Genomic DNA, 17,657 nt, shown 5'->3' on the forward strand with positions numbered 1-17,657 from the left:
GTGGTGTGGTAGTTGTGTATACTGTGGCAGTTGTGTGTAGTGCGGTGGTCGTGTGTGATGTGGTGGTTGTGAGTGGTGTGGTGATTGTGAGTGGTGGGGCAGCTCTCGTCCCATAGCGTCCGGTCCTGTGTCCTGACTCACTGTCCATGTGGTGTCTGGTTCAGCCCTGCAGGCCAAGACTGCCCGTCCTGTGTACTAACCACTCTTTGACTCTGGGTTTTAGGAGCATTCCCGGCCTGAGTATGAAACGAAAGTTCGCGAGAAAATGCTGAAGGAGAGCAACAAGTCTGTGGTCCAGAAACTGGGAACCAGTGGGACTGAGGCTGAGGATGAGGTAAGATGCTGGCCCTTGGTGCTCGCCATCCTGTTTATTTCTTAAGATCTTGTTGTCATTTCACTGGAAACGCCTTCATGGACAAGAAGGGCTGTCAGTGGTGGGACAGGATGGAAAGAAAGCTTGATAATATCCCTCATTGTCCAGAGGGCAGAGCTCGTGGGGAGCAGGCTTCTGCCACAACTAGATTTATCTCTTTCCTGGGTGGTAGTGTCTGGACGAAATGGGAGACCCGGTCGGAAAAGCAAGAAGCCATTAGAGGCCTGGTTCTTCTGGACTTCATCACCTACACAGTGAATAACAATAGCAACCACTGCCAGACCAACAATCTCAGTGACAGCTAACCCTTCCTAAGTTCCTGGTAGGGGCCAGACGCTGTTCTCAGCGCATTTTATTCTTGCAATAAATTTATGAAGCTGGCAAAATTTTTCTGTAAATGAAAGCTAATGAAAAAAGTTACGTGCACAAATTAAGTCATTGGCCGGAGGTCACCCAGCCAGTGAATGGGGGGTGTGGATCAGGGATTCCAACCCAGGCCTGTCTCTGACAGTCTGGGCATCTAACTACAGTTCAAGGATGAATGGAGAAATGGCTCTTAGAGCTGGCAGAGGCACACTCAAGCCTGTGTTTGCCTGAGCTGCTCATACGCCGTTCCTCACATTTCATTTTCTCTGGATAGGCCTCCAAAGTAGGGAGGCGATGGTGAACATGGCTCGTGAGTCGTTTTCTGAGTTTTTGGGTGGCATTCAGACATCGCAACAGAGCTTCAGAATCTACACTGTGATCCGTAAATACTCTCAGTGCCTGTGAGGTGGGGGTTCGGGGAAGGTTCCTCTTTGGCAGTGCCGGTCTCCTCTGCATGCCACCCTTTTTTGAAACCAAGTGTGTGTGTGTGTGTGTGAGTGTGTGTGTGTGTGTATGTGTGTTTATGTCTTTCCTAATCTGGTTCCTGAAAAAAATCAACGAGATCGACAATCTGTTGTTTTTACATGTGTCTTTTCTCCATTTTGGATTAGAATTCAAATTTTATTTAATTTTACATTCTTTAAGTTGGAACCATTCATGTTAACATGCAAATTTATTCAAGCACCAATACAGAAGAATGTGGTGTTTTTGAGCCCAGAATGTTAGCTTTCTTTCTTCTTTTTTTAAAAAGAAACAGGACTTACTTAGAAGAGAAAGGGGGTGGCCTGTCTGAATTATTTTTCCCTAGAAAACAGTAAGTCAAAGACCACCAATTATTTGGGGAGAAAAATGAGTTCATTCTTAGGGAAGAGTAATCATTGCCACCAGCTTCATCAGAAAGCAAGCATATTGTATCCTGTCGACTCTTGCAGTCTCATGCAGCCCCCTTTCTCCACCCCAGGGTGATACACATTGGATAATTTTATGGAAATTACATGTAACTTTTATTGACCACTGACTCATTTAATTTTAATTCCATAGACGGGAATGCCAAGGAGCTGAATTTCCGTACGTTGAGACTGTGGTTCTGACTTAAGCACTACTTGGATATATATACGTGATAGGTGAAATAACTTTCAGGAACCATGAATAATTGAAAGACATCTGAATGCATTATGAATGATACATACGTTTATGTTTCAGCATTCAACATTTATTTTCATTACACTGTTGAGAATGCAAAGCTCAAAGCCTCTAATGCCTTATAGGCACTGGAAGGGAAATGACCTTCCCAAATGAGCAGTGTAAGCTAAAAATGGCCAGGAATTTGATGGTCAGCATCCTACTTGTGTTCCCTCCGTTCTGTTACTATCGGAAGTGTGCTTCTGTTCACGCTGTAAGCCTAGCCAGAGGTGGGAGATGAACAGAGAAGCACATGTTGCTGCCTGATGGGAGCGATGTTTCTCTAGCCTCCGGGAAGAGTGGAGGTCAATACCCATGGCAAAATAGGACTCTCGGGGCAGCATCATGGGCGGGATGCTTAGGAAAGGCATGTGCTCCTGGGAAATGGACAGGGACCGAGAGTCAAAGTCTAGATGACGGTCTTGGATGTGCTTCTTTCGTCCCAGAGGCTCGCCTTGCCTCCGCCTACTTTGTAACCCTGAGGTTGCATGCTCCATTTCTCCTGATATTCCTTCCTCTTGAAGGCCGAAAACTACCCTTTATCTGAACTTATTTACAAAACAGAAATAGATGCACAGACTTTGAGAATGAACTTGTGATTGCTGGAGGTTGGGGGCGCATAGGAAGGGAAGGGATAGTTAGGGAGCTTGGGATGGACATGTACACACTGCTATATTTAAAACGGATAACCGAAGACTTACTGTATAAGCACAGGGAATTCTGCTCAATGTTACGTGCCAGCCTCCATGGGAGGGGAGTCTGGGGGAGAATGGATATAAGGATATATGTGGCTGAGTCCTTTCACTGTCCACCTGAAAATATCACAACATTGTTAATTGGCTATACTCTAACATAAAATAAAAGCTTTTTTTTTAAAAAGAAATAAACCCTTCCATTTCCAGGCTCAGATGGTAGAGGAAATTATGGAAGACCACATAGCTAGTTGTGGAGGAGCTAGTAGTCAAACTCAGCTCCACCTTATCCCCAAGGCCTATTGTTTCTTAGAAAGTTTTTTTTTTGAAGATGTCAGGTTCCTTTTTAAAAGCATCTTTATAGCAATTTAATTCTCAGACCATACCCTTCACCCATTTAAATTAAACAGTTCGGTGGTTTTCAGTACGTTCACAGTTTTGTGCAGTCATTCCCATAATCTAAGTTTAAAGTATTTTTATCTTTTTAAAAAGAAACCCTATAACCTGGGAAGCAAGTTTTCTACTTCCTGTTTCAACACATTTGCCTATTCTGGATTTACGTGTAAATGAAATCATGTAAAATGTGATATTTCTGTTCTTTTACTTAGCAGAATATTTTCATTATTCACCCATGTTATAGCTATATTAGACTTCTTTCATTTTTTATTGCTAAATAGTATTCCATATTTTGGATATATCCAATTTTATTTATACAGCCATCAGTTGATGGACATATAGATGGCTTTTCACTTTTTGGCTGTTATGAACAACGCTGCTGTGAACATTTGTGTACCAGGTTTTGTGTGGATATATGTTTTCACATTTTTTGGTAGGTAACTATGGTAGGTAACATATGGTAACCTGGTTTAACATTTTGAATTAACATTTTAATTCTCAGACCATAACCATAATTTTGAAGGACTGCTGTGATATTTTTCAAAGTGGTTGCATCATTTCACATGCCAACAAGCAATGCATGAAGACGTTTAATTTCTCCACATCTTCACCAACACTTGTTATTATCATTTTTATTTTATCCATCCTACTCGTGTGAAGTGGTATTTTGTTGTGGTTTGAATTAGCATTTCCCTAATGACTAATGATGTTGAACATCTTTTCATGTGCTTATTTGCAATTTTTATGTATTCTTTGGAAAAATTTCTGTTCAAATTCATTGCTCATTTTAAAATTTGGGTTTTCTTTTTATTATTGTATTAAGAGTTATTTACATAATCTGAACACCAGTCCCTTATCAAATACTATTATTTGCAAATATTTTCTCTATTTAATTAGTGATGCAGTTTGCTGCATGAGTTCTTTGATGCAGTTCAGTTTGTCTGGTTTTATCTTTGTCATTTGTGCTTTTGTGTCGCACCTAAGAAACCCTTGCTTAATCCAGTGTCATAGAGATATACTATCAAGTCTTCTAAGAATTTTACAGTGTTAGCTCTTAAATTTAGGTTTATGATGCACTTTGAATTAATTTTTGTATATGATGTAAGTAAGGAGTTCAAATTCATTTTTTTGCATGATTATTCCGTTTTTCTGGCACTGTTTGTTGAAAAGAATATTTTCTCCATTGAACTATCTTTATACCTTCATCAAAAATCAATTGACCATAAATGTAAGAGTTCATTTCTTTCTGGACACTCAGTTCTATTTCATTAACCTATTTGTCTGTCCTTAGGCCAATACCACATTATCTCAATTAATTATTCAGTTCAGTTCAGTTCAGTCGCTCAGTCGTGTCCGACTCTTTGCGACCCCATGAATCGCAGCACGCCAGGCCTCCCTGTCCATCACCAACTCCCGGAGTTCACTCAGACTCGTACACCTGTGTAATAAGTCTTGAAATTGGGAATGTGACTCTATGCTTCTTTTTCAGAATTTTTGGCAATTATGGGTGTCTTGAATTTCCATATTAGTGTTATTACCAGCTTGTCAATTTCTGCTAAAAAAGCAAGATTGAATTTTTGATAGGGATTGAGTTGAGTTTGTAGATTAATTCAGGCAGTAGTACCATCTTAATGATGCTAAATCTTTTAATCTATGAACATGGTATATCTTTTCATTTATTTAGATCTTTCAAAAACGTTTTATATTTTCAGGGTGTAGTTCTTACACATCTTCGGTTAAACTTGTTTACAATAGTATTGAAATAGTAAAAATACAATAGTATTATTGTTTTCCATGCAGTTGCAAATGTAATTGTTTTCGTAATTTCAATTTTGGATTGTTCATTGCTAGTATATAGGACTGCAGTTGATTTTTGTATATTGATTTTGTATCCCACAACTTTGTGGAACTCATTTATTAATTCTGGTAGTTTTTAGTGTATTCCTTAGGATTTTCAATTTATAAGATCATGTCATCTTGAAGAGAGTTTTCTTTCTTTCCCAACCTGGGTACCTTTTTGTCTCTCTCTCCATCCTCTGTCCCTCCCCCTCTTTTCTCCATAATTGCCCTGATAAGAATCTCTCGTACAGTGTTGAGTAGTAGTGATGAGGGTCAACTTCCTTGTCTTGCTCTGGAACTTAGCCTTTCACCATTAAGTATGCTGCTAACTGTGGCCCATTGCTCTTTTACTCTGTCTATAGGCTTCCCTGAGGAGAATTCACAACATATCATCAGGTGGCCAAGCCCATCTGCAGTGCCTTCCGCCTCAGCTGTCACATGGGGAGACTGGATTGTAGCCTCTGCTTTTTTCTGCTGATGACAGATCATGTCAGTCATTAGCCCATAACTGTGGGGGACAGACTGTCTCATTTTAGGTGGTAATTTGGCTATTTTAATATCTGCTGTTATGATGTTCAAGAGTGTGGGCATAGTGAAGATGGTAAAGAGATGAGCTTAGAAGTAATAGTTATAGAGTGCTTGCTCTGTGTGAGTCTTTACGGGTTTTATTTAAGTCTCAAAGACATTATTATTTCCAATTTTATATGTGAGGAAACTGAGGCTTATTTATCTAGAAGGAAGGAAATTGCTCAAAGCTTGTGTATGGCCAGATGGTTTAACTTAAGAACAATGCTTTTTAAAAAAACTGGAATATAGTTGCTTTACAATGTTGTGTTAGTTTCTGCTGTACAATGAAGTGAATCAACTATATGTTTACATATATCCCCTCCCTCTTGGACCTCCCTCCCATCCTCCATCCCACCCACCCTCCATCCCACCCACCTAGGTCACTGCAGAGCAGTGAGCTGACTTCCCTGTGCAATACAGTGGCTTCCCACTAGCTGTCTATTTTACAGCTGTTCACACAAGGCAGTGTATACATACCAATCCCAGTCTCCTAATTCATCCCACGCCCTACCCCGTCTCCTCCTCCCCCATCTGTTCTCTACTGCCCTACAAATAGATTCATCTGTACCATTTTTCTTGATTTCACATATGTGCATTAATATATGATATTTATTTTTCTCTTTTTGACTTACTTCACTCTGTGTGACCATGTCTAGGTCCATCCACATCTCCACAAATGACCCAATTTCACCCCTTTTAATGGTTGAGTAGTATTCCGTTGTGTATGCATACTGCATCTTCGTTATCCATTCATCTGTTGATGGACATTTAAGTTGCTTCCGCGTCCTAGCTATTGCAAATAGCGCTAAAACAAACACTGGGGTGCATGTGTCTTTTTGAATGATGCTTTTATCAGAGTATATGCCCATGAGTAGAATTGCTGAATCATATAGTAGTTCCCTGGTGGCTCAACAGTAAAAGCATCTGCCTATAATGCAGGAGACCCGGGATCTATCCCTGGGCCAGGACGATCCCCTGGAGAAGGAAATGGCAATCCACTCCAGTACTCTTGCCTGGAAGATCCCATGGCTGGACGGAGGAGCCTGGTAGGCTATAGTCCATGGGGTCACAAAGAGTTGGGCATGACTGAGTGACTTCACTTATAGTAGTTCTATTTTTTTGGAGAAGGCAATGGCGCTCCACTCCAGTACTCTTGCCTGGAAAACCCCATAGACAGAGGAGCCTGGTAGGCCGCAGTCCATGGGGTCGTTAAGAGTCTGACATGACTGAGCGACTTCACTTTCACTTTTCACTTTCATGCATTGGAGAAGGAAATGGCAAGCCACTCCAGTGTTTTTGCCTGGAGAATCCCAGGGACAAAGGAGCCTGGTGGGCTGCCGTCTATGGGGTCACACAGAGTCGGACACGACTGAAGTGACTTAGCAGCAGCAGCAGCAGCAGTTCTATTTTTAGTTTTTTTTAAAGGAACCACCATAATGCTGTTCTACATAGTGGCTGTATCAATCAACATTCTCACCAACAGCATAGGAGGGTTCCCTTCTCTCTACACCCTCTCAGCATTTATTGTTTGTTTGTAAATTTTTTTTTTTGATGATGGCCATTCTGACTGGTGTGAGCTGATACCTCATTGTACAGGATCTTTTTCAACCCAGCGCCTGGAGTAATGAGAATAAAAGTACTATGCTTCTGATTCTTGTGCTCGTCTGCCTTTAGAATGTTTGCTCTCAACAGATCCTCAGACACTCCTGAAGAATCATGCTTGAGGTTCTTCTTCCTTATTGTAAAGGCAGGAAGGAATGAGGTGTTGTTGGAAATATGGGTACAAGACAACCAGAGCCCCTGCTTTTCCTTTTGTGGTTTTGTGCCAGCTTTGCTGGACTGATGCCATATTTCCACTGAGGACAACAGAGAGTAGAATTAGCTCTGTTTCCAGCAAGAAGTTCAACCAGCACTGGAGAGGACTCATGACTATAAACTCAGAGATATATTGTGTTTCCCAGGAAAGATATGAGGCTGGAACTTCTCATAAAAGAATAAGCTTGCTTCATCTTTTTTTTTTTTTCTCTTGGATTATTGGACTTTTTCTGAAATAGTCTATTCTGGACAGATTTGCAGTTTTCCTCAAGTTTCCCTCCAGGGCAAGTTTTTCCTCTGTTCACACGAGATGATAAAGCTCTAACTTGAGAAAGCTGGCGAGATACTGTGGCTGCTGGGATTGGGGGGCGGTCCTGGTCTCTGCCTCCCACCCCTGACCTTTCACATCCCAGCCCCGCCTCCTTTCCTGTAATAGACTTCCGACTAGTGAGAATGCCATCAGAAAGCAGAAGGCCTGCTGCATAGTTCAAAAGAGGGAAAATAATCCCAGGAGCTAATTATAAAGGTGTAGCTGTTGTTGTTCTGTCCCTAAGTCATGTCCAACTTTTTGTAACCCCGTGAACTACAGCATGCCAGGTTTCCCTGTCCTCATTATATCCTTGAGTCTGCTCACACTCATCCCCATTGAGTCAGTAATCTCATCCAACCATCTCATCCTCGGTTGCTCCCTTCTCCTCCTGCCCTCAGTCTTTCCCAGCATATCAGGGTCTTTTCCAATGAGTTGGCTCTGCATCAAGGGTCCAAAGTATTGGAGCTTCAGCTTCAGCACCAGTCCTTAGGATTGACTGGTTTAATTTCCTACTGTCCAAGGGACTCCCAAGAGTCTTCTGCAGCGCCACAGTTCAAAAGCATCGGCTCTTCCGTGCTCAACCTTCTTTACAGTCTAACGCTCACATCCGTGCTTGACTGCTGGAAAAACTGTAGCTCTGATTCTATGGGTCTTTTAGAGTAGGGGAAATTGAGGCAAGCAGCGGCTGGTGAGGCAGAGCAGAGGTTAACAACAGGAGGGGACTGCTCCCACTCTTAGCACTGGAAGGGCCAAGAGGGAGGTGGCCAAACCCTGCGGGTGCTGGCACTTTGCAGGAGGTGCAGCCCTTTCTGGAGATACAGGTAGAGGCAGCCAGTGCCTCCCTCCGGCCTCTGAGTCGACCGCCAACGCCCCCTATTGGCCAAATACAACCACAGGTCGGGTGATCGATTATTCCGGGAGATACGGTTTTTAGGGCCCAGTACCCAGCAACACTGAGCAGAGGAAGGGGACATTGGAGGGTAGGTCTGAGGGCCAAGTGGCACAGGCCAGGCCTAGAGGTCCAGTCATAAGTCAGCATCACTTTGGGACCTACTAGCCACTGATGGGTCACTTAAGCCAAGTCCTTGTATTCGGGAGTTGAGAGGCTGTTGGGACTAGAAATAAAAATCTGGCAGAAAGCATGAGAATTCTGACCACTGACATTAAGGCAAGAACACATGGGTCATCGGGGACTCTGACAGTTCCCGGGCTGTTGAGAACACTCTGTGAGCGGGGAGGGTGGGCTGTGGTGTGAGCACCTGTGAGTGTGTCTGTGTGTATGTGAGGCAGTGCCATGAGAGTGACTCAGGTGGGGTCAGACCTGGAGGCTTCCGTGAGGAAGGAAAAACACGTAATATTTCTGTGTCAGGGAGCACGTGGCAAGCTGCGGAAATGGCATAGTAGGTGGTGAAAGTCTGCTGGAAACTTGGCCCTAGGAGAACCTTAAAACCCCACTGAACTCATCCCAAGAGTTTACCTCTTGGGACTTGTCACCCAAATGTTTATCCAAGGTGGGTGTGGTACCTGGCCCGCTGTGGCCTGGCACTGCCTGCGACGCTGACACTTAATGTTTTATGGGGAATAGTCGCCAAGAGGAGGCCTATGGATGGACGGGTGTTAACTGACTGCTCAGCGCACCACCCCGGGGACAATTATTTCAAAAGAAAACTCATCTAAAGTTCAAGTATTGAAACATTTACAGCAGATGCCTCTGGCAGGCGGAACAAACAAACATGTGGAATAAATTATGCATCGTTGAAGGTCTGGGCTGGGAGGCTGGGATGATAGCAGGAGGAAGCGGGGAGTTGTCAGAGCTGGGGTGCTCTGCAATCTGGGGTCCTGTCTGCGATCTAACTCGGGGCCAGAGGCGTCTACCAGAAAGTCCTGTGGAACAGAGTTCCCTCGGGCTCTCTTTTGGAGGCATTAGATATCAAATGACTGTTGGAGGGTCAAAAAAATCATAATAATACCTCTCCCATAGGTCTCCCAGACTTGTCTTAGGGATTAAGAAGATTCCTCATTGGGTACATGGGATTAGAACTTTTAAAACTGAACTAGTTTATGTGGTATTAATATTAAAATCCTAAGTATTGTTAATCTTCATGAGATACATTTCCTTGTCAACAATATTTACCATTATGTGTTTACATATTATTTATTTATTTACTGAAAATAAATATTTTGTATTGTCACCTAAAAAAGAAAAAAATGGAGGTTCCTGGTTGGCAAAGGGAAACTCTGGGAACAGAAAGGGGCTCAGTTGGCTGAAGTGTCACATAGTGAGGAGCTGAGGTGAGGCTGGAACCCAGGATGTTTCTGGAAATATTGATTTAATTGCATACATGCACTCACTCACTCACACACACACACACACACACATATGCATGCACATACACTCTCTCTCTGTCTCTGTCCCAGGAGAGAGCCATGGACAAGTTTTCTCATTTGGTCAAGAAAGTTTCTTAAGACAGGAAGACTGTGTTTCCCAAACTGTGCTCCCCAGGGCACCCCAGGGTGCCACAGGGAACACACAGAAGTCATGGCGTTTTTAAACATCTTTAAGGGCAGCCCAACAATACCTGGGATCTGTCAGACGCTGGTGGGGCCGCTACCCCAGCAGGATCAGTGCTAAACCACAAGACATGCCCGTCAGTGTCCCCAGGCCTTTCAGAAGCTGGGTCTGCTGTGAAGGCAACACAGCTCCAGCACTGATTTATTGTGAAACCGAAGCTGCGAGTGTCAGGCCCAACTGGACTCCTGGCAGGGAGCAGCCTGGTGTCCTGTAGGGGGATGCATCCTTTTAGCAAGTAATTAGGGTGAAGAATGAAATAAAAATGTTTTTCTTTCAATTATTGTGTATTTTTTCCTAAATGGCTACTAGGCTATTAGGACATACATACTAATTAAGTTAAAGGGACTTAAATCGTCATTAAATGTAACCTTTAAGTCTTTTTTTTTTTTTTCCTTCAGATGAGGAGCATCCTATAAATGTGACTGAGCTGTGAAAGGTTCAGGGAACTGAGAACTTTTGGGGACCCTTGTAGGTAAGGGCTTCCTGTCCACAGAGGCTTGAGAGCAGAGGATGTGACCGAGGGCAGAGGGTTTTAAACAGATAACCAAGTGTGTGTGTGCAGTCGTGTCCGGCTGTCTGCAACCCCACGGGCTGTAGCCCACCAGGCTCTTCTGTCCATGAGATTTCCTAGGCAAGAATACTGGAGTGGGTTGCTGTTTCCTTCTCCAGGAGATCTTCCCGGATCAGAGCTCAAACCCATGTTCTCCTGCATTGACAGGCGAATTCTTTACCACTGAGCCACCAGGGATGCCCATAAAAAGATAAACGGTGAATTTCAAGGATTTATCTGGGGGGCAGCAGTCAGTGACAAAGTGTGTGCAAAGGATGTGCCAGGCAGGCTGGCTTCTTCCAGGCTTGTTCCTGGGCTCCGCACCTACTCCTCTCTTGGGCCACGGAGGGGCTGCACCCCAGCATCTTCCCTCTGTGTCTCTATTTCTCTCTATCTCACTCTGTTCTCACTCTGTGTATATGTGTGTGTGTAGCTGCATGTGTGTGTATTTCTGTATGGGTGGTGGGTTGGGTTTGGAGGGGCCTGATGGTTTCTGACTGGACAGCCTTTAAAATCCATGAGATTTAAAGGTAAACCCAGCAACTCCTTATCCGGAAGACTTTACTCTACTTAGCAGTCTCTGGGTGGCTCGGGCTTCATGGATCAGTGTGCCAGAGGAGCATAGAATGTGCTCATAAACATCTTGCTTCGTGGAGCCTGTGAATTATCCATCCCAGCGAGAGACTCTTCGGGTGGCCTGGGCCACAAGATGTGGGGGGATCTGGCCCCCTTCAACTGACAGCAGAAGTCTCTGGCTGCAGTAAGACTTTGTCTCTGCTCCGTGTATACATTTCTGCTGGCCTGCATCTATATTAAGATGTTACATATAAGGAGAGTCTCGAGGCCTGGGTTATGGAGGAGAAGCTGCAGAGAGACAGGCCGCCTGGGAAATGAGGGCACAGTGGGGGCCGGGTCAGGGGGTGGAGAGGAGTAGCAGGTCTGCCTCGGAGCTAAGGCTGGGCACAGTCACGATGGTATTTCAGACCAGACCTTCATGGAAAACACAAGGCCCAAATATGTGCAAGGCTGGGGAGCGCGCTGGAACAGTGGAGTCACTCACGGGTCCAGCGCATACCAGTGGGATGTGTGATGTTTGCCACGAGTGACTTGCAGTTTGGAGTTTTCTTTTTTCATCTAAATGATTTTTCCATATACGGCCTGAAGCACGTAAATTAAATTTGTCTTCTGCTGCCTGGGCCAAGGTCATTATTTCATGTCCCTAGAATTCACTGGAAGCGCACACAAGCCCGTCAGGTTCCTTTGCTCTCTTGCCCTTTGTGTGCCAGAAAAATCAAAGTGTTGGTTTAATAAATTCTTCCAAGGTCAAGGGTGTCTTGACTCCTTTGCAAATCTTTGACAAGGCGTTCCAGAAAGAAGCTTTCAAAGAACATGGGTGGGAGGGCTCTTTGGTGGGTGGAGCAGCTTCCAGATTATGCTCTTGCAGCAACAATCTCATGAGCTGGTGAGGTCAAAGGGGTCTGCCTCTCTGTCCACCACCCAGGCCTGGCAGCCAGGCTCCAGCTGACGAGCAGGGGCCTCCACATAGCACCTGCCCAATCGCCCAGAGGATGCAGTGGTCTTCTAGATATTACTTTTTTTAACTTTCACGAAGATAAAGGAACTTAGAAGAAAAATGGCCCTTTCTTTAGGTTTCTTCAGATACAGATCCTGAGACAGTGATTCACATGCAAAATTTATTTGGGAGTGAGGAGACCCAGGTAGCAGAGTGGGACATTGACAGAGAAGAAAAGGCCCCCAACAAAGGGCACAGCATCAGCCAAATTACTTACCACTCTGGGCAGCTGATGCATCATTCGGCTGGGAAATTCTGCGAGCTGGTCCGGAACATGCGCTTTATAGTTCTATTGGCTGAGGGATGAGAAGCTGGATATCTGCTTGTTCCATCAGTCACTGCTGAGGGATGCTCCGTGTGCGTGCACACACACACATGTAAATTCCCCTGCACTTCTGCCCTGCTTTGAACATGCACATAAGCAGAAAAGGCTCGGGCCACCAAAAAAAGCCTTCAGACGAAGCACTCTAGAGGCTGGCAGTTGAAGTTGGACCTCTCCAGTCCATAGTAAGGTTCATAGAGATTTGGAGCAGATGCCGCAGTATCAGGGTTCTAGATCCTAAAGTACCTCAGATAAGATCTAGTCAGAAAATCAGAAGGCCAGGAATTCAGTAGAGGGCGTATCATCCAGGGAAAGTTAATTCTACAGGTGTCAGGATTGCCGACAAGCTGAGTAGGTCATGAAGCCCCACGGAGGTCAGTGTGAATGGCATCTCACTGTGTTTTTGATCTGCGCAGGAAGCGGCACGTCTAGAATGCACCCTTTAGTCTGTTTCCTTCTCCCTTAGGCTGGCCAAGGTTAGCTTTTCGCTCTGTGTCAGTGAGTTAGGTCTCCTTACATGTTGAAGGACATGTTTCAGAACCTGGAGCATGCTGCATTTTTTTTTTTTCCTCTCCCAAGTTATTGCCATTTGGATATGTTGCCCTTTTATCTGTTTGATAAAACAAAATGTCAACAATTATTAGAAAGAGCAATCTGAATAGATACTAACCTTGCCCCCTTCTCCCCCGACCCTGAGAACTCCCCATGCTTTCAGTTCAATACCTCGTTCATTCTCTTAACTTCCTGGAAAGAAACATGTCCACGTGATTTCAGATGGGGCAGCCCAACTGAGATTTTCAGGACTGATTGTGCAGAAAGTTCAGAGCAAAGCCGATGCTAATTCTCACTTCCCTTGGTTACTGGTTTTGAGTTGGGGTCACTTGTTATCTGACTTAATCCATAATGTGCCCAAGAATTTCTATTTCATAATGTGCTCTATATTTCTATATTAAAAAAAAACATCTAAGGTCAGATCGATAGGTATATTTAGTATTCATAGGCTATTACTTGCTATGAGAATGACATCCCGCTACTTTGGCCACCTGATGCAAAGAACCGACTCATTGGAAAAGACTCTAATGCTGGAAAAGATTGAAGGCAAAAGGAGAAGGGGTGACGGAGGATGAGATGGTTAGATAGCATCACTGACTCATGAATTTGAGCAAACTCTGGGAGATAGTGGAGGACAGGGAAGCCTCGTGTGCCCCTGCCCATGGGGTCACAGAAAGAGTCAGACACGACTTAGCGACTTAACAAAAACAAATCCCCACCAGGCTGGATCTGGAGTTCAAGGTGAAATGTACACTGGAATGGAGTCAGTGAAGGTGCCAACTCAGAGGCCAAAGGAAATAGGTCCTTTCATGGGTGTGATAAGCAAATGGTGCTAATTTTACTTGGACAGCTTATGCTGTCTTTGAGGGGCCTGGCGCAGAGTGACGTGGGGAGGGAGGTGACCCACAACTTCACTATCCTTCCATCCCTGTAATCTCTGCAAAACAAACTTCTTTGAAGGGAGGATACCTGAACCACCTCCCTTTGGGCCTTTTTCATTTCTGGGCTTTCAGCTGAAATCCCTGAGGTGTGGTCAGAAGAGAGCCTCTGAAATGCAATTCCGTATCTTCTGGGCTAACTCGGGCTTTCAGTTTTCTCTGACAAATGAGCAGTGTCTGTCCTCCAACTGGTCGGAGGTGGGAGAAGGAAGAAGAGTATCCTAGGCCTCTAGGCCTGCTTGCAGCTACCTCCTGGTCCTCACAGTGATCAGCGTCTTTCCCAGTGTCGGGAGCTGGCCATAGCAGCAGCTTGGACTAAGTACTGGCCTTTGTGAAGGGCCAGCTCATCCTACGAGTCATTCCTCACCCACAGGTGGTCCAAAGTCAGTTCCTCATCTGGGAGCCGCTGCTGTGAATTTTCTTAAAAAATACTCATACTTTCCCAGCAATGCCACATCTAGGTTTTTCTGCATCATGATTTTACTTTTGCTGGGTGTGGGGCCAGTGGGTGTATACTAAGGATTTTCACAGCACATTTTGACCATTTGCATCCTTAGGGTATAGTTGTAGTACATGACCCTGGAAGGGTTAATACTCACCCAGGGCCAAGACATCCCGCTCATCAGTGGCCCACAGTTTGCCCAACACTGACCCATTGGATCCAGCCTCCTGGTCCCCCAGGAAGGCCAGACACGGTGATGTTCAGTTCATTATAGACAGTTGACCTCCGATTCATTTTTATTATTATGGTGTGCAGTCTATCGGCCAACTTCCATAAATTTCACTCTGAATTTGGGCATCTGCATCGAGTTTAGAGAATTTGTGGTGGGAAGCTTGCCCTGGAAATCGACTCAGCTGAATACTCACACTACTTAGCGTGGGGCAACTCCCATCCAGGAATCTCAGAGAGCTTGTCTATAAACATGAATGAATTAATCCTCCTGACCACGCTATGTGCTTTGCCAGCTGGATTATTTTAAGGGAAGTGACCAGCCCAGAGGCCTGTAGTGAGTCATGAAAGATCTCGCTTAGAACCAGAGGGTTTGGACTGGGGGGCCCTGGGTGGAGTCGGAGACCACTCTGGACCCTTCCCACCCCCAGTGCTTGAAGTGTCGTGATTGGGGGCAGGGGGTCAGCAGTGAGCATAGTAACTCTAGGGATGCCTGGTCACCTTCCCCCTCAGCACCTCCTCCTCCAGTGCTTTCACCACCAGCCCCCTCAAACCGTGTCTTGGTCAAATTAAGGAACTTTTATTTTCTCAGTATATACAAGTAGTATATGCTAAATGTAGACAGTTGAAGAAGGAGGGTATACAGAATAAAAACAATTCATCCAATTTTTCATCTCCCAGAAAAACTATTATAACCTCCTTTTAATGTATATTGTCACATGGTTGGAAAAAAATACAGACTGTATATTTAATTTTGTATTATTATTCTTGTCCCTTGATCTGAGAAAAAGTCTCAACCTTATTAAATACTGTTCTGAGCATATATTTCATTATATGGATGCATTATCATTTTCTCAGCCTTTCCTTGCCACTGTGCTGTGCTCAGTCATGTCCGACTCTCTGCGACCCCAAGGACTGTAGCCTGCCAAGCTCCTCTGTCCATAGGATTTCCAGGCAAGAATACTGGAGCGGGTTGCCATTTTGTACTCTAGGGGATCTTCCCGACCCAGGGATTGAACGCATGTCTCCAGAGTCTCCTTCATTGGCAGATAGGTTCTTTACTGCTGCGAGACCTGGGAGGCCCTAGCCCTTTCTTACACTGTAGTTAACATAGGATAAACACACTTACAATTTTCCCCTGAAATTTGAGTTATTGGAATTAATACATCATATGAATATATTAGAGATTTCTTATTAAGTCTTTACCCTGTGGTGGGCATACCTGTGCTTATTATTTCAGGAGGAGGAGGGTTGGGGTTATTTCAGGCAGGCTCTATCAGTAAGAGATGTTACTGGAAGTGCAGGATCCTTGCTCCTGGGTTCCTAATTGCACGTGCTTTAGTGCTGGGTGAGCGAGCGATTTGGATGCTACCCTTGGCACATGACCATAGGAGCAGTTTTATCGTAAAACCGCTCAGTCGTTCACTGTGCATGAGGCTGGAGGTCACCTAATTCACATCCTAGAACTCGCCCATCAATCAGGTACCTCTCTGGGAGAGCAGGAAGCCTCTGTTCTTCTTGCATGTGTGGTGGGGAGAGCAAATGTTCTGGAGCATAGGCTCTGGGGTCCGGTTCTGGTCAGGGAGCCATTCCGTACATGCCGGGAATGGATGGGTCACTTCTATCAATCACTGGAGCTGGTCACATCTTCCGACCCTGACGCTAGGGTGGAAAAATGATTCTGGAGCAATGGATGGATCGTGAGTGGCTTATGCAATGAAGATATTTCATCAGTTGAACTAAGGCCAGGTTTTGGCAGGAGAATCAGTGAGACAAATTGTAAGCTACAGTTTTAACTCCAAGAGGAAATGTGTCCCGGTTGGTAAATGATCCACCAAAAAAAAAAAAAAAAAAAAAAACAAAAAAACCATGAAACTCCTTTTGATAACTTGAACTTCTGGAAGCAATTTAGAGGGCAAGTAGGGTCACTCTGACTTCCGAGAAAGGGAAAGGTTTTCTTCTTGTGAGATGACGATTTTTTTTTCTTCCAACTTTCTAACATGTACATACAAACAGCATTGACCCAGGGGAAATATTATTAATCCACAGAAGAGCCCCTAATAAATTCTTTAGTACAATGTTCTCCACTTTTGTGCCATTTTCTTTTTCATCAACTGTCACTTTATCTCCCTGTGATATTGAGGGTGGACTTTCACACCCTTTCAGTGACTCATAAAGATGCAGTGTCCACCCCTACACTGATCTGACAGGCTCTTTGGGTGTGGACTGCCTCTGTTGACCTCCCCATCTTTGTTTTTCCAGCCATATGTAGCATAGGATAGTGGCTTCTTAGTACTTCATGCTGTCATCCTCCTCAACTGGGCTCCTTTGAAACTTGAAAAATGTACATTCTTATTCAGAATTAAAATAAATCAATCTCATTAGACTAGAAGAAGGGAAAGGAGGGGAAGGGGGAGAAGGAGAAAGGACCATAGGTGCCACTCAAGGATGAGAGAGGGCTCCCCAAGTGGTGCTAGAGGTAAAGACTCCACCTGCCAATGCAGGAGACATAAGAGACGTGGGTTTGATCCCTGGGTTGGGAAGATACCCTGGAGTAGAGTATGGCACCACCCTCCTGTTATTCTTGCCTGGAAAATTCCATGAACAGAGAAGCCTGATGGACTGCAGTCCATAGAGTTGCAAAGAGTCAGACATGGCTGAGCACATACATACATACATGGATACTAGGGAGCACTATATTATAACCCCATTCTTGGGAATTCCCTGGCAGCACAGTGCTTAGGACTCTGTGCTTCCACTGCAGAGGGTCTGGGTTCAATCCCTGGATGAGGAACTAAGATCCCACAAGCTGAGTGGTGTAGCCACCAAAAAAAAAAAAAAAAAAAAAAAAGATGGGAAACAGAAAGAAAGAAAGAAAAATAACCCCATTCTCCATATATTTTAGTCTTTATCCTATAAATGGATTTGGGGGGATATTTC

The 17,657-nt window shown here is 44.5% G+C and overlaps 1 protein-coding gene across 1 annotated transcript in view; it reads left to right on the top strand.

Moving 5' to 3' along the window:
* The window catches only part of ANO2 (anoctamin 2), a 335,990-nt gene that overhangs the window by 181,726 nt on the left and 136,607 nt on the right, over positions 1-17,657 (top strand). Inside the window, exon 14 of the mRNA XM_052640077.1 lies at positions 224-334. Within this exon, the coding sequence (XP_052496037.1) occupies positions 224-334 (111 nt within the window). The remainder of the gene's footprint in view (positions 1-223; positions 335-17,657) is intronic.

Source organism: Budorcas taxicolor, chromosome 5, assembly GCF_023091745.1.
Source record: "Budorcas taxicolor isolate Tak-1 chromosome 5, Takin1.1, whole genome shotgun sequence".
In the NCBI taxonomy this organism is placed as follows: domain Eukaryota; kingdom Metazoa; phylum Chordata; class Mammalia; order Artiodactyla; family Bovidae; genus Budorcas; species Budorcas taxicolor.